The 22,846-nt window shown below is 39.8% G+C and overlaps 1 protein-coding gene across 9 annotated transcripts in view; it reads left to right on the top strand.

Annotated features, from left to right (window-relative positions):
- Positions 1-18,244, top strand: part of mlc1 (modulator of VRAC current 1) — a 32,703-nt gene extending 14,459 nt beyond the window's left edge. For 8 of the 9 annotated variants that reach the window (XM_061970096.1, XM_061970095.1, XM_061970091.1 and 5 more), the window contains 10 exons: positions 928-1,017; positions 2,817-2,870; positions 2,941-3,042; positions 3,131-3,232; positions 3,304-3,375; positions 3,437-3,553; positions 6,701-6,757; positions 11,362-11,484; positions 11,567-11,731; positions 17,136-18,244. In XM_061970096.1, the coding sequence (XP_061826080.1) occupies positions 928-1,017; positions 2,817-2,870; positions 2,941-3,042; positions 3,131-3,232; positions 3,304-3,375; positions 3,437-3,553; positions 6,701-6,757; positions 11,362-11,484; positions 11,567-11,731; positions 17,136-17,213 (960 nt within the window). In that variant the 3' untranslated portion in view covers positions 17,214-18,244. The remainder of the gene's footprint in view (positions 1-927; positions 1,018-2,816; positions 2,871-2,940; positions 3,043-3,130; positions 3,233-3,303; positions 3,376-3,436; positions 3,554-6,700; positions 6,758-11,361; positions 11,485-11,566; positions 11,732-17,135) is intronic. The other variant, XM_061970092.1, reaches the window with a different exon arrangement.
- The last annotated feature ends 4,602 nt before the right edge of the window (positions 18,245-22,846 follow it).

Here is a 22,846-nt window from a genome sequence, read left to right as displayed (position 1 = left end):
AAAAAATTGGTCTCCTCAGTTCCCAAATGTTTACTGTGTGTTGTTAAAAGGAAAGGCCATGTAACACATTGGTAAAAATGCCTCTGTGCCAATTTTTTTGCATTGTGTTGCCACCTTTAAATTCTAAGTTAATGATCATTTGCAAAAAAAAAAAAAAAAGTTTCTCAGTTCGAACATTAAATATCTTGTCTTTGCAGTGTATTCAATTGAATACAAGTTGAAAAGGATTTGCAAATCATTGTATTCTGTTTTTATTTACCATTCACTGGTTTCGGGTTTTGTAGGTTTTATTCTTATTATTACATATGTCCTACACATCACATTTAGACTTCATTTTCCTGTTTAAAAAGATGATAGCTCTGGCCCGATCGATACTGCCAAAAATATCGATAACAAGGTTTCCCATACTGGTATCGATTCTCATACTACATTATTGATACTTTGACACATTTGGGGTATAGATGTGTCGCAGTTCAAATACATGGCGGCTGAATAGTGTGCTGTAAAATGTAACTAAACTATCAGAGTTAAGGCAATGATTGTAAGGCACAACAGTTACACTGCAGATTAATGTCATTGCTAATATATATCATTTATTTATGTTTAACTATCAGAATCCAGGCAAACATTAAAATGACACGTGTCATGCATGGTGTAATTGCACAGTATTCTTTAGGAAGAGATGTTCTTCTGCATGGGTCTAGTTTCTAAGTGTATACGTGAGATAATGACAATTGTTCTATCATTTTATACATGTCTGTGTATATATATATATATATATATATATATATATATATGTATGTATGTATGTATGTATGTATGTATGTATGTATGTGTGTGTGTGTGTGTGTGTGTGTGTGTGTGTGTGTGTGTGTGTGTGTGTGTGTGTGTGTGTGTGTGTGTGTGTGTGTGTGTCTGAGACCATAGGGCAGTCTTCTCATCACTTCTGGATTCTCTCTGTACCTGGGCAATCTCTTTCCTGTTGCCATGGACTACCTACGCTGTGCTGCAGGCTCTGTAAGTCACATACTTATGACTGACTTGGTCATCTGCAGTTTAGACCTGCAGCTTGATTTTTTTTTGTTGGCCCTCAGCATATTATAAAAATAAATAAAATCGATTATTAATGGGATTTATTATTAGATATTAAACTAATTGTCGCCTATAACGCAAAGCTGGGATGTTTAAATAGCTTAATTAACTGCCTCTAGTAATTGCTACATAACCTGCTGAGAACCTGCGTCCACTGCAGTGGACATTTGTTTTGTATCCTTTTCTTTGCGAGTAAAAAAAACAAAACTGCCCTGTTGTGCAAAAACACAAATGTCTACCGAAATGGATGCTGGTTCTCAGGAAAAGATTGATTGATTGATTGATTTGATCACACGTCGGAAGTCCCGCATAGTGAGCTTTATCAATCGCCACAATATAATGATAGAAAACACAACAAATACTGCACTGTAATACATATATGACATCAATAAAACATCATTTAACCCTTAAACTAGGCCTTATACATGTAGAACAGGGTTATCCAAACCCCGGCCCACGGGCCAAATGCGGCCCCGCCGGCATCTTCAATTTAGCACGTGTTCAATTTCAATAAGCAACCTGGCCATGCAAGGTGTTTTCCTGTTTAGTTTTAATACCCAGAAGGTGGCAAATTATCAACATCTTGTGGACAATGTGAGAAACTTAGGTCAGTGACCATGACGTATGCTTTCTTGACAGTACAAGTACAGCATTATGACCCGAACCAAACAACCTATCCTAGTCATGGCGCAGAAAGAAAAAAATCAACCAGCACTAAAAGTCAACACACATGGTCACACATAACACAACCTGTTCACGTAACTTTGTGGATATTATTAAATCAATTTAAATCCATTGCAAGGCATCATGGTAAAAATGCAAAACACTCCCCGCACTTATCCATGTTGGACTATTAGCTGTTTGATATTTCTGATTGGATTACAAAGCTTTAAAAAGGTTGTCACGGAAATAAACAAAGTAGGAGTTGAACTTTCACATACTCTTGATATCCAATTATAATATTTATCAATTATATCTCTATATTATTATAATATTTAAACACACACGCACACACACACATATATATATATATATATATATATATATATATATATATATATATATATATATATACAGTACAGGCAAAAATTTTGGACACACCTTCTCCTCATTCATTGCGTTTTCTTTATTTTCATGACTATTTACTTTGTAAATTGTCACTGAAAGCATCCAAACTATGAATGAACACATGTGGAGTTCTGTACTTAACAAAAAAAGCTGAAATAACTGAAAACGTGCGCTATATTCTAGTTTCTTCAAAATAGCCACCCTTTGCTCTGATTACTACTTTGCACACTCTTGGCATTCTCTCGATGAGCTTCAAGCACACTTGTGAAGTGAAAACCATTTCAGGTGACTACCGCTTGAAGCTCATCAAGAGAATTCCAAGAGTGTGCGAAAAAATAATCAGAGCATATATATATATGTATGTATGTATGTATGTATGTATGTATGTTTTTATGTATGTATATATGTATGTATGTATGTATGTACAGTATATATATATATATATATATATATATATATATATATATATATATATATATATATGGTTACTTTGCATGCAGTCAGTTTTCGGCCCCCGACCCATTTGTTTTAGCCCAATACGGCCCCCCAGTTAAAAGTTAGGTTTTGGACACCCCTGATGTAGAATATGCTTACAAGTGATATAACGAGGGTCGACTGTCTATAGCTAATCATGGGTGTTTGACTTTTCTCCTCAGGGCATTCCGGCCGCCATAGCGAGCTTTGCCATTGCCAAAAACAAACGTGTTGCGGTGAGTGACCAGCAAAGAAACATCAGCACAACCTTTCCCGCGGGTCCTAAAGTACGCTTTCTTCCTCAAGGTGTCAGATTTCCAGGTGATCTATGTGTCCACCTTTGCAGTGACGACCACCTGCCTGGTCTGGTTTGGATGTAAACTGGTCCTCAACCCTTCTGCTGTCAATGTGAATCATCCGGCAGTTGTGTTGCAATATCAACTAGTGAATCTGTGGAATCAGTCTATGGTAACTTTTCTCTTTCATGTTCGCTCAGATCAACTTTAACCTCATCTTGATGATTTTACTGGAAGTGCTGATGGCCACAACTGTCATCCTGTCAGCTCGCTCTGCAGAGGACTGTTGCCGCCATAGGAAGGTGTGTCTGATGCCTGTCCCCACTTAACCGCCCTAAATCTTACACACACGTTTTCCGCATTTGTCCTCCAGTCTGAAACAAACGATCAATCTTTGGTCTCAACTCCGCCGGTCTTCCCTACTCGTCTCCTCAAAGCGTACTCTGTAAGTACATGTCGGCCGTGTTGTGAGATGGCTGTGGGTGATGGGAGTGCATCTGTGACAGGTGATCGAAGTCATCGTGGGAATCTCCGCGGTCTTCGGAGGCATCATCGCACTCAACATGGACGCTTTGCTTCCCGGACCCTACTTGTCCGTCACATTTTTCTGGATCCTTGTGGCTGTAAGTTGGTCTTGTTAAAGCTTCTTGGTTAGTATAGTGACACATATTAGTTTATAATGAGAGCCACTAATAGAGGCGTAAGATCCTTTTTGTTCTCTGTAAAGAAAGAAATAGGCCAAAAACTAATTAAGTGGATGCGGTTTCTAAAGAGGATATATTTATTTTAGGGCTGTGGAAGTTGCGTCCTAGCAGCTCCACTGTAGACACGGCACAAGAGCCAAGCGTGCAGTTTTAACAAAGTTTTTAATGTACATATATTGGAGTCCAACTCTTCCTCCAGCAGAACGTGACTTTTCAGTCACGTCCATATCCTCTCCTCCCTCCTGCTCCCGGCCGCTTACTGTAAAAGACAACAGATGATTAGATTAACACGTACCACCTGTGAAATCTAATCACCTGCCATCTGTGTCTCGCCATCAGCACTGCCATGCCCCCGTCTGATGGTGCTCTGTCCTCAGCACCATAGACAGAGGCGGTGACCTTTGCTCCTGCAGGCAACATCTCCCTCCACAAGGGCCTATACTGTAATTGCACTGCTTTAAAGAACTATTCAACTTTTTGACCTCAGGGCCTAACTTTTCCGCAACAGAGGGAAATCCAATCAAATTTTAACATTGAATTTGTAATCTTACGTTATATTTAACTGGATTCAATAATTATATCTAACCTACTTACAGTTTAATAGGATAAACCTTGTCAATGACTGGAATCATCTGCCTGTCTCTCTGAGGTCTTTATCAACCACCTAAAACTGAATGCCACTGTATGTAGTATGTCCTTGGTTGGAATTTAATTTAATAATATTATATTTATTTTACTGCAATATATGTTATTGTATTGTAAATATTGTACATTCTGAGAGAGTTGTGTGAGCTGAGAGGTATCAGAGCAAAATTGTCTTTAATGATTGTCTGTTATTGTTTGTTGTGTAACTTGTTCTGTGTTGTACTGTACTGTGTTCATTTTAAATGTCTTTGGTCCACCTTGAAAACGAGATGCTGCATCTCAAGGGGCATTCCATTAATACATTTGATTAACATGAAACCATGTGTTAATCACAAAGATTATTATCAAAGATTAGCTCAAGCTAATTGAAATAATTAAATACTAATCATATATACTGCAAAAGGGGCTCATAAAAACTGAGCAAAAATAAATGTACATACAATTATGCAGTAGTAATATATATCAATACTTATATATATATTTTCTTTCTTATATAAACTGTCAATAAAATTAAAGAGCAAATGCTTTAGTCATATTTTTTGCGCTTAAGAAACGTATCTATGACTTTAGCTTCAAAACCTCTTCTGTTTGTTTCATACAGAGTCGTGTAAAGAGAGAGTATGGTCAACCAGGTTTCAGGCGATCAATGATTGGTCAAAAGGCACTCACATGACTACAGGGCGCCATGACTGCTCCCAACTTTGACTGCATTTTGTTCCGGACAGAACACACAGAAGAATTAATACAAATAAAAACAAAAGAAATTAACAAATTAAAGAGATGGTTTGACAAAAAACAGACTATCCTTGAATCTCGGTGAAACTATTCGGTAACAGTAGAAGAGAAAGTCAAAAACAAATAGAAATAGACGGAGTACACATTGAAAGAGTAAAAGAAACCACATTTTGGGTGTAATAATGTATGATAGTGGATTATTAAAGTTTGTTTAACTCTAAAACAGTGGTTCTTAACCTGGGTTCGATCGAACCCTAGGGGTTCGGTGAGTCGGGCTCAGGGGTTCGGCAGAGGTCAAAACACACCCGACTCATCGTGTAAATAAAAACTTCTCCCTATCGGCGTATTACGGATACGGCAACAGCAGAAGTCACAATGGTTTGTGTAATTTGTTGTGAGTTTATGCACTGTGTTGGTTTTGTTGTTTGAACAAGGTGATGTTTATGTACGGTTCATTTTGTGCATCAGTAAATAAACATGGTAACACTTTAGTATGGGGAACATATTCACCATTAATTAGTTGCTTATTAACATGCAAATTAGTAACATATTGGCTCTTAACTAGTCATTATTAAGTACTTATTAATGCCTTATTCGGCATGGCCTTATTATATCCATAACCCTCTAACCCTGGCCCTAACCCTCTAACCCTAACCCTAACCAAATAACTCAAAATTAAGTCTTTGTTACTTAGAATATGTTCCCCTAGTGTCCAAAAAACTCTAAATTAAGTCTTTGTTACTTAGAATATGTTCTCCATACTAAAGTGTTACCAAAAACATATAACTTTGTCTTGAATTTGAAAAAAAACAACATTTTATTTTTCACTAAAGAAGGGTTCGGTGAATGCGCATATGAAACTGGTGGGGTTCGGTACCTCCAACAAGGTAAAGAACCACTGCTCTAAAAGTAAAAGCGTAGCACGTTGACTACAAACAAAATATTTGAGGCAGCCACCACAGTTGACATACTTCACACAAAAGTCATAATTTTTCCATGATTGTTGGTCCAAAGCTAATGAAGATTTTGGCAAAATGAGTGGTCGTTCTGTGTATTTGTTTTACATTTCTTGCGTCGGCAAAATTATAGTTTGTTGAAATAAAATAATGTTTTATTGTAAGTTTATGAGCTGAAGAATGATTACAAATATATTTACACTTATTATTTTGGTTGATTTTGTCAGGAAAACTATTGCACGCTTCCAGACACAGCCGCACACATCATTGGTAGCAAAGATGGCGCCTCTTGTTGAGTTGGCCATACTCTCTCTATATACACCACTCTGGTTTAATACAGAGACAACCCAGTTTTAAGCAATCTCTTCAATGATTGGTCAGAAGGCACTCACGTGACTACAGGGCACCATGTTAGGGACCAGATTTAGCGACACTGCTCCTCCTTATCATACATTTCTTTTAATTGAGGAGTGTGCGGCATGGGGATGCGTCACTCCCAAATAATGCTGGTTTGATATTGTCATTACTGCTACAAGTGGTGATAAAGTTTAATACAACTGAGTACCGCTGCGGCGACAGCTGAAAAACTGATTTTGGGCAGCCCTCTAAAGGCCCAGCCAGGTGCCCCGGCCCTATGGTTAAGAAACACCTGTCTGGATGTGGTTTACAGCAGTGCCCAAAACGTGTCACATATTCTCATTGTCTGGATGTGATCTCTTTATGTTTGCAGTGTTTTCCAAGTGCAATTGCCAGTCATGTTGTATCCGAATACCCCAACAAGTGTCTGGTGAGTACAACATTTTGAATTTGTGATTGGGTACAATATACAGTTTTTACTTAAAAAAGTGGATTCTAATAAAACAATTTGGCATACCTCTCTTGATGGTTATGGTATTAGTTTATTTCGAACAATTGTACAGTTACAATATGTTACATCTAGGGATGAGAATTGATAAGACTTTTCCGGTTCCGCCAGCGTCCAAAATCCAGCCAACAAAAGTCCCAAGTTTTTATTATTATTTTTGTATATCCTACCTTTCTAATCCATTTTCTACTGCTTGTTACTCTCGGTGTTTCCTAGTCGCTCAGGCAAATCATATTGTCTAAAAATGGATTTTCCTATCGATAACGTGACATTACGCTCACGCGGCAAGTGTGCGCTCTTTCAGTCAATTAGTGCGCAAGGAATATATATATATATATATATATATATATATATATATATATATATATATATGTATATATGTATATATATATATATATATGTATATATGTATATGTGTGTGTGTGTATATAAAGTAAAGTACCAATGGTTGTCACACACACACTAGGTGTGGCGAAATTATTCTCTGCATTTGTCCCATCACCCTTGATCACCCCCTGGGAGGTGAGGGGAGCAGTGGGCAGCAGCGGTGGCCGCACCCGGGAATCATTTTGGTGATTTAATCCCCAATTCCAACCCTAGATGCTGAGTGCCAAGCAGGGAGGTAATAGGTCCCATTTTTATAGTCTTTGATATGACTCGGCCGGGGTTTGAACTCACAACCTACCGATCTCAGGGCGGACACTCTCACCATATATATATATATATTAGAGATGCGCGGTTTGCGGACACAACCGCGGAGTCCGCGGATTATCCGCGGATCGGGCGGATGAAATTAAAAAAACTAAGATTTTATCCGCTCGCGGGTCGGGTCGGGCGGATTAATTTTTATTTTTTATTTTTTTTTTTGCGGGTGGCAGTTAAACCAATTCGGAAATATATATACATAGTTAAATGTTGTTACCCACATACGAAAAACGAGCAGGCACCTGCTGCATATGCCACAACAGAAGAAAAAAAAAGAAAAGAGATGGACACTTTTACGGAGCGGAGAAGGGACGCCTCGCCGGGGTCCTGGACCGAGGCCCCTTCCCCCGAGAGGGCCCCACCGGGAGCCGTAGCTGAAGCGATCCGCGAGAAGGGCCCGACGCACGTCCAGGGTCACTACCGCGCCCACCGCACCGACACCCCGCCTCGTCCGCTTTCGCCGCGGCCGGCGTCACGCGCAGCAGGTAAGCAGCTTACCTGCCCGCCACCCCCGTGGCCGGGGGCTCGTAACATGGGTCACTCCGCGCGCTCCGCCCGCGCAGCTTACCTGCTTGCCACCTCTGTTGCCGGGGGCGCGTAACAGGGGTCACTCCGCGCGTAGTGCGCTCATGAAAGGGGTGGGGCTCACCCTGGTTGATATAGAGAGCAGGACGGTGGCCATGGAAGTTGGAACCCGCTAAGGAGTGTGTAACAACCCACCTGCCGAATCAACTAGCCCTGAAAATGGATGGCGCTGGAGCGTGGGCCCATATCTGGCCGTCGCCGGCAGCGAGACGCGCTTGGAGGTGCGCTCAGCGCGGCTCCCATATGATTGCGCACTGGTGTGCGTCTGGGTCGTGACAGCGTGGCACGCGAATGTCTGTGCATTGGATCAGTCTCCTTTCTTTAACAGGCAAAAGCTTTATAACCTCACCATACCTGCCAACTTTTAAATCAGAAAAACCTAGTAGCCAGGGTCCAAGGGCCGCAGGCCCCGGTAGGTCCAGGACAAAGTCCTGGTGGAGGGTTCAGGGCTTCGCCCCCCGACGCAAAATGACTATTAGCATTCAGACAGGTTAAAATGTTGCTAAAACCATCACTTTTCTATCAGTCACAGTGACTTTTCAAAACAAAAATATTACAGCAAAAATCATATGGGTTGATTGACATGTTTATTCTGTAAGCTAACTTCAATAGTTTGAAATTATTTTGACAGTTAATGCCAGTTATCCTGTCAACCTTTCACAAGACTTCAATTTGTTAATTGAAAGTATAAATAGTATAAACACTTTTAACAGTATGTCGTGCTGTGAAATACAGCCGACAGGATTGCGCATGCGGTGCAGGAGAACAAAGGACTTCTTTCATTTAAGGTTTGTGATAAACCATCAAACTCATTCGTTAAAAGGACTCTATAGTAATATAAAGCGAATTTTTCTGGACATTATCATGCAAGAAAAGTTTATTTTTGGGATCGCGATCACCGCGTAATGATTTTTAAAGGTTGCATTACATTATTAACTGTCCCATGTGATCAGCCAGTGCGATTGGAAGTCCATGCTCAATTATTGCCTCCGTAAATAAAACTTCGGCATTTATCACATCCAAAGAATCTGTTTGGGCGACGAAAAACGTTGAAAGTTTTCCACTTGTATCGCTAGCAACGGCATTAGACTTGTGTTTTTTTGTCCCAACGTGGTCTTTTACATCGCTAATTCCTCCGTGTCCGATCGAAAAATCTTGTCTGCACAAGGTGCAATTCGCGTAGTTTTCACCCTTTTTTTTTAATTTTTTTTTATTAATATTAGATATATAACAACGGGCGGATGGTGGGCGGGTGAAGTTCTGATCAAACGTTACATCGGGTGGATGGCGGATGGTTGACGACTTTCTGACGCGGTTGCGGATGAAATAATTGCCTATCCGCGCATCTCTAATATATATATATACACATGGGTATTTTCCTGCATCTGAGTTCCTGTAGTATCAGAGGCGTATACTGTAGTGGCAAGCCGGAATACGGTGTGGACACGTGAGACTCGCATCCTATGCCCTGTTGTGTTGAAAACAACGGTTCCTGTGAAGCAGTAAAGGAAAATAGAACACAATGTTTCAATCTCTTTGGTTAGTTGGTGCTCTTGATGTTAGCCATCAGGTTTGAGTTGTGAAAAAAATCAGGTGAGCAACCTGGTTCATGGACATTATGGTAATTAAAGCCCACAGTGTCTCCAGAGGGCTTAATGTTGTACGCAGCATCTCAGGTACAACCCACTACAGGTTCCTCAATGGACTTTGCTTGGCAGGGGTGTCCTTGTCCCTGAGCCAGCTGGTGTATATTTTTGGCTGCATTCCATCTCTTTCTACTTTTTTTTTATATCATCTCGCCTTTTCCAGAGATAATAGCTTCTTTATTTGGCAGCACTTGCCAAGGCTTTGATAGCCTGTCGGATGACGCAACCCTTCACTATAAATTTTCCTCAGACACTGAGAAGATTTTAGTCTTCCAGCCGTTCAGGTACGCTTCTGCTGCTAGGTCAGATCAACTGTTTTTCTCCCTCTCAAGCTTCTACAACTCCATCTTCTTGTGGTACCTTCAGCTCCAGATTGTAATTTATGATATTGTCTTGTGGGTTTGTTATGACCTTTCTCAACCACCGTAGCTGAAGATGAAGATGAAGATGATTTATTGTCAATTCTTAACATGCACAAGACACATAAGAACTGAAAAGTATATTTTCGGCACAATCCCACTAAGAGCAGACATACGTTACAGGGAGACAAGACAAGACCGCCGACGGCGCAGCCATTTTTACGGCGCTCCTTAAAAAAAGGTGAGAAAGAGGTGATATTGGGAAAGGGGGGAGAGTAAAAAAATATCAATCAAAGGCTGGATCCGCAAGAGGGGGTCCAGACTGAGTCCAAGGGAAAAAAACTCATTTGCAATGCAAACATAAACACGTTACATTTAGTCACAACAAACTAGCAACAGAGGGAGGGGGAGTTGGAGCAAACAAGCGGTGGTTGGGGAAGGGGCGGGTGCGTGCGTGTATGCCCAATCAACTTGGGTGTGATGTTGAAGTGTTTTTGTGGACTGGGGCCGATCTCAAAGTTCGACACCAGGTGCTTGTTAAATGCGACCGCCCTCACCAGAGACAAGACAGAAAAGCTGTCCGCCATTTTCGTGTTGATGATGTCACAGACGGGCAAATAGACTTAACGTTTAACATCCTTTAACACATTTTTAAAAGTGCCAAACTTCATATAAAGTTTGCCGTTCTTAAAGCCAATGTTTTGTTTTTCTAGTATCGATCGATTCCCTTTTAAAACAATTTTGGATCGATATTTATCTTCCGGAAGGCAAACTTGCCAAGCACAGATCGATATACTTGAAACTTAGGAATATGAAACAATATCGAAATATCGATCAATCGATACACCCCTGCTTATCAGCTGTTTTTTCGTCCCTGATTCCAAAACTAAAAAATAGAGGAAATCAATTACCGTAGGTTGTAACATTCTTATATCGATAGAACTTTGGGAGAGGCACAGCTTGAGAAAAATAATTACACTTTTTTCTTCTCTTATGTTTGAAGGCAAAAAAATGATATTTTTTTTAGTTTGTAGATTGAGAGTGAACAGATAAACAAAAAAATCTGTTTTTTTAAGGATTGTATGATGGTTGCTATTATTCCACTCCTTGAGTGTATCTTAAGACGGGTAGGGTTTAGCAGGTTTTATGCCATAAATATGTGTCCTCATCGTCCACACTAAACTTGTCCTCCCAACTTTATTCTAAAAAGTTTCTGTCTCCTATCCTTCAGGTGGAGGTGCTGATCGCCATCAGCAGCGTGACGTCTCCTCTGCTCTTCTCAGCGTCCGGCTTCCTCTCTTGCAGTGTGATCAGCTTTATTGACATTTTCTTGCACGATGTGCCCACTGCCAAGGTGGGCGGAATTAAACCCCCCCATTTATTTGTGACAAATTAAATGATGGGACTCCCTTGTTTTCATATGGCCGTGGTTGCAGCAATCCTACGACATCTTGTTGCTGATCCTGCTGGTGTTACTGCTGGTGCAGGCAGTTTTAAATGCAGCCACCGTGGTGCACTGTGCCTCCTACAAGAGTCGGCTCCGCACCAGGGCAACACAACCCTGTGACAACAGAATGGGAACCTCCAGCCAGTACTGTGAGGTACACATTCAACACACACTACCACACATTTTTCGTCTGTCTCTCACTTCTCTAAAGTGTTTATTATGATGTACACCCCAACCGGGGACGTCATTTGGGAGGGGACAAAAATAATGTATGTCAAATGGAGCCTAGTCAAGGACTCGCACCAAGCTGAAGCCTGTTTCCCTTTAGACCAGGGGTCCCCAACATTTTTCCCACCAGGGACCGGTTTAATGTATGCATTATTTTCACGGACCGGCTTTTCACGTGTGGCAGATAAAAACAGCAAAAAAATTAGCTCACTATAACGCTGAAATAATGGGGCGTGTTTCTTTGCAAAAAGATGGTCGCCGGCACGTTGATTGGCATATACTATATACCAGTGTTTCTTAACCATAGGGCCCTAGAATGTAATATGTGTTTTTTCAGGCCACAGCGGTACTTAGTTGTAATACACTTTTCTACTACTTGTGGCAGTAATGACAATATAAAACAACCAGAGTGAAATTCATAGATACATTTCTTAAGCGCAAAAATTATGACTAACGTGGTATTTTCATTTGCACTTTACATTTTTTTGACAGTTTAGTTAAACAACATATTTATTATTAATTTAGTTGATCTATTTTCAATCAATCAATCAATCAATCAATGTCTTTTTATATAGCCCTAAATCACAGGTGTCTGCACAAGCCACAACGACATCCTCGGTTCAGAGCCCACATAAGGGCAAAGAAAAACTCACAACCCAGTGGGATGTCAATGAGAATGACTATGAGAAAACTTGGAGAGGACCGCATATGTGGGTGAATACCCCACCTCTAGGGGAGACCGGATGCAATGGACGTCGAGTGGGTCTAGCATAATATTGTGAAAGTCCAGTCCATAGTGGAGATAACATAATAGTCCATAGTGGGGCCAGCCGGAGACCATCCCGAGCGGAGACAGGTCAGCAGCGCAGAGATCAATCAATCAAGCAATGTTTATTTATATAGCTCTAAATCACAAGTGTCTCAAAGGGCTGCACAAGCCACAACGACATCCTCGGTTCAGAGCCCACATAAGGGCAAAGAAAAACTCACAACCCAGTGGGATGTCAATGAGAATGACTATGAGAAAACTTGGAGAGGACCGCATATGTGGGTGATCCCCCACCTCTAGGGGAGACCGGATGCAATGGACGTCGAGTGGGTCTAGCATAATATTGTGAAAGTCCAGTCCATAGTGGAGATAACATAATAGTCCATAGTGGGGCCAGCCGGAGACCATCCCGATCGGAGACAGGTCAGCAGCGCAGAAATCAATCAATCAATGTTTATTTATATAGCCCTAAATCACAAGTGTCTCAAAGGGCTGCACAAGCCACAACGACATCCTCGGTTCAGAGCCCACATAAGGGCAAAGAAAAACTCACAACCCAGTGGGATGTCAATGAGAATGACTATGAGAAAACTTGGAGAGGACCGCATATGTGGGTGAATACCCCACCTCTAGGGGAGACCGGATGCAATGGACATCGAGTGGGTCTAGCATAATATTGTGAAAGTCCAGTCCATAGTGGAGATAACATAATAGTCCATAGTGGGGCCAGCCGGAGACCATGCCGAGCGGAGACAGGTCAGCAGCGCAGTGATGTCCCCAACCGATGCACAGGCGAGCGGTCCACCCCGTGCCCCGACTCTGGACAGCCAGCACTTCATCCATGGCCACCGGACCTGTGTCCCCCTCTCCACAAGGGAGAGGGGAGCAGAGAAGAAAATAAGATAAACGACAGATCAACTGGTCTAAAAAGGGGGTCTATTTAAAGGCTAGAGTATACAAATGAGTTTTAAGATGGGACTTAAATGCTTCTACTGAGGTAGCATCTCTAACTGTTACCGGGAAGGCATTCCATAGTACTGGAGCCCGAATAGAAAACGCTCTATAGCACGCAGACTTTTTTTGGGCTCTGGGAATCACTAATAAGCCGGAGTTCTTTGAACGCAGATTTCTTGCCGGGACATATGGTACAATACAATCGGCAAGATAGGATGGAGCTAGATCGTGTAGTATTTTATACGTAAGTAGTAAAACCTTAAAGTCACATCTTAAGTGCACAGGAAGCCAGTGCAGGTGAGCCAGTATAGGCGTAATATGATCAAACTTTTAGCAGAACATAATGTATATTGTATGTAAATGTATTTTGTCGAATCAGTCTGACCTAAGCCTAAGGTGTATTTGTCAAATTAATAATTTAGTCTTTGTGATTAACACATGCTTTTATATCATTTTACAAGGTAGGGAACTGTAAGTAGGTCAGATATTTTATTTTATTTAATATGATCAAAATCAAGAGTAAGATTACTAATTCAGTGTTAATATTGGAGTGGGCCCTGTAGTGTATGTCCTGAGGTCAAACAGGTTAAGAACCCCTGCTATATACTGTACAATGACCCTGCAGATGAACATTTGCCTTTGGCTACAACCTGACACGTTCAAATTGTATATGTTCATTAATGTGCATTAATGTACTATAACAAATGGTGACTTCCTGTCAGGAGTTGTAATATACATCTATAAACAAGCTTATTGGTGTGTTTAGTGGGACGGACGATAAGTTAAGTTGGAGAAAATGTGTTAGTTTATAAATCAATTAATTTTTCTGGGCGGCCCGGTAGCAAATGCGTCACGGACCGGTACCTGTCCCCGGACCGGTGGTTGGGGACCATTGCTTTAGACCACACACAAGCTCATTGATAGGTTTCTTGCTAACGAGACACTGCAATGACTGACAGCACACAGCATCTGATCAATTAGCAGTTACCCCCTTAACAATGCACTCAATTTATGCGAGTGTTGGGTTAAATTTTGGAATTATTTTTATGAAGAGCAATCCATTTTTTGGGCTATAAGGGTATTATTTTAACTCAATTCCTGGGTTTTCAAAATTATGAACCATTTTTGGGTTGTTTTTCAATGAGTAACGCATTTTTGGGTAAAATGTTTTTTTTATTTATTAAAAAGGTACTTTTTTCTTGAAGGGAATTTTATTAAGGATTAATCTCATTAACATTATTCACAATCACACATCTTATGTACATACAAATATTTGAGCATGCTGTATAGAACTACTATTGTTTGCTTAGTTTTTGACTCCCTCAGTTCCTGTTTTGAGCACCACTGGGTTTGTGTTTTAGTTGCCATGATTGTTTTCACCTGCCTCTGATTAGTGTTAGAGACACTCACCTGCTCCTGGGCACTAATCAGAGAGCTATTTATTCCCTGCTTTTCGCCACACTCAGTCTGGCTTTCTTATTTGCTTCCACGCAACAGTTATGACGGCTACTAATTTGATTCCTGAGCTAAGATTCGCCTTGTTGTTTGCCTGTTTACATGCTAAGCTTTTCTTGTTTGCTATTCCGTTAGCTTCCCGTGCTATCGGCACGCTGGTGCTCTTTTGTTTGTATCCCGCATGATTTATGGACAATAAATCATTTCCTTACCTGCACCTTGCCTCCAGAGTCCCGTCTGCATCCTGGTAGAACGATCCACGCAGTAAAATGCGACCCCAACTATGACCATATACGGCAATTCTTGTAAAAAAAAATGTCACTCGTATTTTGCTTTTGAGTATATTTTAATGGAATAAAAATCATTTTGATCAGTAGTTGGGAAGGAGTAGGACAAACCAGCAATAAAATGTATCATTTTTAACCAACTATTGGGTCAAGGAGCACTAAATTGTGCAACCGAATAGTTGGGTTTGGAATCACCCAACATTGTAGTGAGCATAACTCAGCTTTTGTGGTAAATACATTTAACCCAATAGTTGAGTTATGAATCAACCAACATTAAGTTATCATAACTCAACTTTTTGGTTAAACAATTCAAAGCAAAAGTTGGGTTGAAAAAAATTAACCCAAAATGTTGAGTAAAATAACTCAAATAAGGGGTTCGTCCTTTTCTGAACCAGCAGTTGGGTTAACATTGGGTTATTTTTTAACCCAACATTTTTTAGTGTGTAGATGCGCCAGCAGGAAGTTGGATGCAGGTGGAGAGAAAAATTGGCCTCCAAACGGCAATATGAATCATGAGCAAGTAAAATAAAGAAAAAATCAAACCAAAAGAAGCCTTTTGCTACACTCGAAGGAAATACAACTTTATGACACAAACACCCCAGCTGTCACCACTGAGAGAATAAGAATGCATATTACACCTCCTTTCCTACCAATCCGGTTACAATCCGCTTGTCGTCGCGATACAGTTGTGACCCCAAAATGCAGGAGACAGCAGGCAGCGTGCAGGTACAGAGTCTTTAACGTACAACAGTAGAAAAATGCAGTGCAGAAGGGCAATGCACAGAAAAGCACAGGGAAAGCTGTGCAAGTAAGGCTAAGCCTACAGAGAGCTTACAACAAAAAGAATAGCAAAGCACTAACCTCAGGAACGACAAACAATGATCCCACAACCGACTAAGCCAGGGGTCCCCAAACTACAGCCCGCCAGCGTCCAAATGCCGGCGGGATGTCCCAAGTAAAAAAATTAAAAAAAAAAAAATATATATATATATATATATATATATATTATTTATTTTGATTTAGTTTATATTATCAGTTTTTTAAATCTGTCCTTTCTAATCCATTTTCTACCGCTTGTTACTCTCTGTGTCTCCTAACCGCTCAGGCAAATCATATTGTCTAAAAATGCATTTTCCCATCGAGATAACGTGACATCGCACTTGCCTGACACTGCGCCGCGAGTGTCAGGCAAGATATATATATATATATATATATATATATAGAGCGGAATATAAATTGTTTTTTTTAATCCCCTGAAGAGTAGGGAAACCTGCAAAACAGGCCTACAAGACTGTTGCCGGTTTCGCAGGTTTCCCTGCTCTTGGCTGTATATATATATATATATATATATATATATATATATATATATATATATATATACAGAGTCAAAAAGTTTGGGTACCCATGAACTAAGCTTTTAAATAGGCTTATATAGTCCTCAGATGATAATCAGCAGCAGGTGAAAAGCATAATCACTAAGGTGATGAGAATTACGGTTGAATGCAGTGGTGCATGCGCTGCAGGTCAACACATACAGACCAGGAAGTTGCAACAAAATAAGAGCGCAAACTAGGATTTCGGAACTAAAAATAGGAAAGCTATAATTTGTTGCATAGCGTACGAGGTAAAAAAAAACAACAACTCCATTATCATTACATGTTTCCCATGTATTCATATTACTCCAAAACATGGCTCTAATCCCTTCCAGTCACGTCCCTCTGGCCTGCACTTAAGCCGATTGTGTCCCCACCCCATCTGAAATCCACATGTTGTCCCTGTATGATAAAGTATGAGTTAGTCACATGACTGAATTACCGTTGCTAATTTCATGATGCTTCATTTTCTTTTCTCTTCTACTCTGTCAGCAATCATCCAATGGAGTGCTACAGAATTTCAACAAAGACAGAGCAAGGAAGGCCGTTATGGTGCAAATGACTCAATGAACCCTTCTATAAAAAGACAACTTTGCTTGTAAATAAAATGTGGGACGTAGATTCAAAAAAATGTATTCGTCTTGCAAACGGTATTAAATCTGTTCAATTAGAAGATAGCAATTGAATGGGTGAACATTTTTAGCTCAACAGTGGTACCTCGGTTTTGGTACGCCCCACTCTTAAGTGATTCTGCTGAATCGAGTGCCCAAACAAAGAGTCTCACGTGTTAGTGACTCAGCCTGTGCTTTTTTTTGGGTACGACCGCAAAAAATGACAATGTGGGGCCCAAGAAAGTTGCAAGTATCAGCGCTTTGATAAAGAAGGTGAGAAACACTTCTGAATTCAAAGTATGAAGTCATCAGTCAATTCAAAAGTGATGTTAACTGTTTGTTAATACAATTAAGTTTTCATGTATATGTATTTTGCATTGATTTCTGCATGTAAAACTTTAATTATTTTCTATCAAATTTGTTTTCTTTCAATATTTTTGGGTGTCTGGAACAGATTTATTGGCTTTGCATAATTTTTTTTTGGGGGGGGGGGGATGGCTTCGTTTTTGTACGTTGAATCCCACATGATCCCACATGACAGTTTGAACATTATTACTAGCTTTCTATATTTTATCATATTTATTGACCAACACCTTTATTTTTTGTTCTACTTCTTGTCTGCCTTTGTTTCCCAGACACCTTACTTTTGGCTAGTGCACCTGCCCCCAGTTTGCAATTAGGATACTCACCTGCTGGCAATCCCTAATCATTATTTGCACTTCGCCTGCCGTCTCCGCATCCTGGGATTGGAGACCAACACAGAATGTAACAAACCGCTTATTAAAGATAACCGAGGTACCACTGCAGCAGTTTTTTTTTTTTTTTTTTTTATAGATACACACCAATTGTCTCTGCTGAAGTTTTAGTTTTTATTTGTGTGCTTTTGCATAGTAAGGATCCAATATAATTGTGTTTAAATTGCATCTTGATCCATTTATTGTGTCGGAACAGCAGGGTTGTGTATAATAAAGACTGTTTGCACTTTTTAGAGATCACTCATCCTATAATTGTATTATTTTGGAATTATGTTCAATAAATCAAGCGGGTATAAAGTATTCCATAAAATTCAATACATGTCAACAATGAATGAATTGAAAGATGAATTAAATGTTTGCACATGAATAGCATTGTGGTTGATATTAACCATGCAAAACAATTATAAGGATTGTCCATTAGACAATAAATAAATAACATATTGCAAATATTACTATGATGATGATTATTTCACAGGAAGCTGCATTGCTTGTTTCAAGTCATTGTGGCTTCTTACATTACTCTTATTAGATATGAGTGCACAGAGCACTAGGACCGGCACAAACCGGCTTGAGGAGGAAAGCTGGCTGACTTGTGGCAGCTCAGCTTTTGAGAGAAGAGAAGTAACTTTGCAAAACAACACCACCTTCTGCTGATATTCAGCAGCTCAGTTCAATCATCTGAGCAGAGTCAATTAAGAACAAACAATACGTGATGCTGACATGTTTACAGTTTCAACCTCCCACCTTCTTTATAGTAATTCTAACGAGAGATTATTAATTTAGCTTCTAAATTGGACTGTTTGCCCATCGGTGCTGTTTTCAATATTTCAAAAGATGGGGATCACATCAAGGTGGTATGCTAACATTTTTTTTTTTGCATGTCGAGAGAAAATCAAATAACAATAAAAAGCTGGGGGAAATCGCATACACTAAAAGCTACTTGACCTACTTGATCTGGGTTTAGGCCGGGGGTCAGCAACCCGTGGCTCTCTTCAGTGCCGCCCTCGTGGCTCCCTGGAGCATTTTTAAAAGAGGATTGAAAATGGAAAAAGATGAGGGGAAAATATTTTTGTTGTTTTAGTATGTTTTTCGTTTGAGGACAAACATGACACAAACCTTCCCAATTGTTAGAAAGCCCACTGTTTAATGTATGTGTTTGTATGCTTCACTGGTGAGAGTATTTGGTGAATATCGTTTAGTCCTACTTATTTCAACGGTTCTTGAACTCACCATAGTGTGGACTGTGACGCAACAGTTTGTGTACATGTAAAATCTTCCACTCCTTCTTTGTCTCATTTTTTCCACCAAAAGTTTTATACTGTGCGTGAATGAATGCACAAAGGTGCGCTTTGTTTATGTTATTGACTTGTTGGAGTGCTAATCAGGCATATTTGATCAGTGCATGACTGACCAGTGCAATATAGTGCATCATCAGGGGCGCCGAAAAGGGGGGGTAAAGGAGACGGATTCTAGGGGCCCATGATGGAGGGGGGCCCAGAGAGGCCCCTAATGATGATGGAATTATAATAAAGAAAAAATAATGACACTGTGTTGGGGGCCCTGTAAAGATTATTTTCATGGGGCCCAAAATCCCTAGCGGCGCCCCTGTGCATCATTTGTAGGTATATTTGAGCTCATTTAATATCCTTTACTTTTATCCTCTTAGTATATAATTTAGTTTTGTAAGTCTCATGACACATTATCTGTATGTAATCTTGGCTGCATTTGTTTGTGTGCCATGTTGTTCCAGACCACAGCAAACGTTACCCAGCTTGCCATGGATTGTAATGAATCTATTAAAAGACAGCCTGCCATTTCCTTTAACTTGGACACACACATCTATACCTTTTGGTCATTAAAAGCCAATAATTTCCAGGAGTTATCTCACCCTGTGAGTAGCCTCTGGTTTACTAATGTTTTCCAATGTAGTAAAAATGTGTAGAATAAATATTAAATTTCAACATTTCTGTCAACAAAGATATGCTTCAGCCTGCGACATAGTCATTTTGATAGTAGGCTATAATAGCTAATATAGACACTTACGTCATGGGTTGCCTTCATTATAAGACTTATATAAGACTTTTAAAGTCATTTTGATAGTAGGCTATTATAGCTAATATAGACACTTACGTCATGTGTTGTCTTCATTATAACACTTATATATGGCTTTTCATTTTTTTGCGGCTCCAGACAGATTTGTTTTTTGTATTTTTGGTCCAATATGGCTCTTTCATCGTTTTGGGTTGCCGATCCCTAGTTTAGGCCTTGAGTTGGACCAGGTGTGTTACATTTACATACAAGGGTAATGAAGAACATGCCATTACAGTTGCTGTCAGGAAGAATACGTTATACATTCCAATCATAACCCACAGGAGACCACTGAGAGGCTCTGCAGACGAGCAATACTGCACATTTTGATATCAATATGATATCAAGCCAATACATGGCCAGTATTTTTTCAGCATCATTGGATAATTGTAGGGATTTTGCTTTTAATGTGTGGACTATGATTATAAGCAGAAAAAACTCAGAAGGAAGACTTTAGAAAAACAACAAACTGGAAAGCATATTGTTTCGGTGAACCGAAATGATCACATGTGAACTAAAGGATCCAAATAGGATCATGCATTTTCTTGCAGTATACAAACACGTTAAAAAGATGTATTTTTGTATTTAATTAAGAATGTAGATGTCTTTCCTACTGTTGTTGAATAAATACAAATAAATAATACATAAAATATATATAAATACATCAATAAAAAATCAACAATACGAGACAGTCAACAAATACTATCCTACAAAAATATGTACATAAATGTGTAAATGTGTACATATATGTATATATGCAGTATACTGTATATATACTACGTCTATAAGTGTAAAATTGTATTTGTTGATTTTCTACATATTGTTTATGTACATATATAGTATATAAAGTTAAAGTTAAAGTACCAATGATTGTCACACTGAGGCGAAATTATTCTCTGCATTTGACCCATCACCCTTGGTCACCCCCTGGGAGGTGAGGGGAGCAGTGAGCAGCAGCATTGGCCGCGCCCGGGAATCATTTTTGGTGATTTAACCCCCAATTCCAACCCTTGATGCTGAGTGCCAAGCAGGGAAGTAATGGGTCCCATTTTTATAGTCTTTGGTATGATGTTTGAACTCACAACCTACCGATCTCAGGGCGGACACTCTAACCACTAGGCCACATATATGTACATATAAACTATATGTGTAAATATGTATACATACAGTATATACAATACACTGTAGAGATAGTCAACAAATACAATCATACACATATGTATATGTATGTATACTGTATAAACATATGTTTGTGTGTCTCGTGTCATCAATAAAAATCACAATGTGTCCGTGTGTGTTTCTTATAATAAAGCCGACAGTTGACTTTGGAATATTTAGGAGCGAGGAAATTTCACGACTGGATTTGTTGCACAGGTGGCATCCTATGACAGTCCCACGCTGGAAATCACTGAGCTCCTGAGAGAGGCCCATTCTTTCACAAATGTTTGTAGAAACAGTCTCCATGCCTAAGTGCTTGATTTTATACACCTGTGGCCGGGCCAAGTGATTAGGACACCTGATTCTCATCATTTGGATGGCTCGCCAAATACTTTTGGCAATATAGTGTATGTATATATATATATATATATATATATATATATATATATAGATAATTCTATGTTGGGTGGAGTTGTGCTGTTAGATTTTAGTGCTGCATTTGACGTGATTGACCACTCTCTTTTAATAGAGAAACTTAAATGTTATGGTTTTAATACTTCGGCTTTAACGTGGATACAGAGTTATTGGTCCTCAAGATCACAACAGGTGTATCTTAATGGCAGCTTGTCTAATAGCAGAAGTTTGGATTGTGGTGTTCCACAGGGAAGTTGCCTTTACTTTTTTCTATATTCACCAATGATTTACCTTGGGCTACCGGGCGTGCAAGATTGGTTCTTTATGCTGATGATGCAACCTTATATTATGCTGCACCATCATGCAGTGTACTTAATGTAGTATTGAGTGAGGAACTAAAAGCTGTGCATGACTGGACAGTATGTAACAGACGTGTCCTAAACATCTCAAAAACTAGGCAAGGGTTATCTTGTGACACAAAGTTGGATCTGAGGCTAGGTATCTCAACAGTTCAACAGGTCAGAAGTGCCAAGCTCCTTGGTGTGATGCTGGACTGCACTCTATCCTGGTCAAATCATATCAGTGATATAGTTACAAAGATGGGAAGGGCTGTTGGTGTTTCCAGGAAATGTGCTGCTTTTGTTGATCCACCTCTTCTTTGTCAAATTGTTAAGAGTTTAGTCATGTGTCATCTTGACTATTGTTCTACAGTTTGGGCGTCTGCTGCAAGTGGTGAGATCAGTAAGCTCCAGATTGTCCAGAATAGGGCAGCAAGACTGGTTCTTGGTTGTTCACTAAGAACCAATGTGAACCAAATGCATGCTTGTCTTTCCTGGCTAACAGTGCAGAACAGGTTGTCAGCTAATACTCTAATATTGTTCAAATCAGTGACCAGTAGTAAAACTCCTGTTTTTCTCATGGCCCAAATAGTTCACAGTAGCACTATACATAATCACAATACCAGGGTGTCCAGTGAGGGGCATTTTGTACTCCCTCGTCCCAGGAAGAATGCTTTGCGGAAATCTTTTATTTATAGATCTTTATCGCTCTGGAATAACCTGCCTCGAATTCTCACCGGCATTGAAAGTAAACAGGTTTTTAAAAAGAGAGTAATATTTTATCTGAGTTTTTAAATTAGTCTGCTCGTTGATGATTTGTTTGGTTTTATATTGTGTAG

The sequence above is a fragment of the Nerophis lumbriciformis genome, linkage group LG10 (assembly GCF_033978685.3).
Source record: "Nerophis lumbriciformis linkage group LG10, RoL_Nlum_v2.1, whole genome shotgun sequence".
NCBI classification, from domain to species: Eukaryota; Metazoa; Chordata; class Actinopteri; order Syngnathiformes; family Syngnathidae; genus Nerophis; species Nerophis lumbriciformis.
Note: the sequence above shows the minus strand (reverse complement) of the source record. Positions and strands in the feature narration are given on the sequence as shown.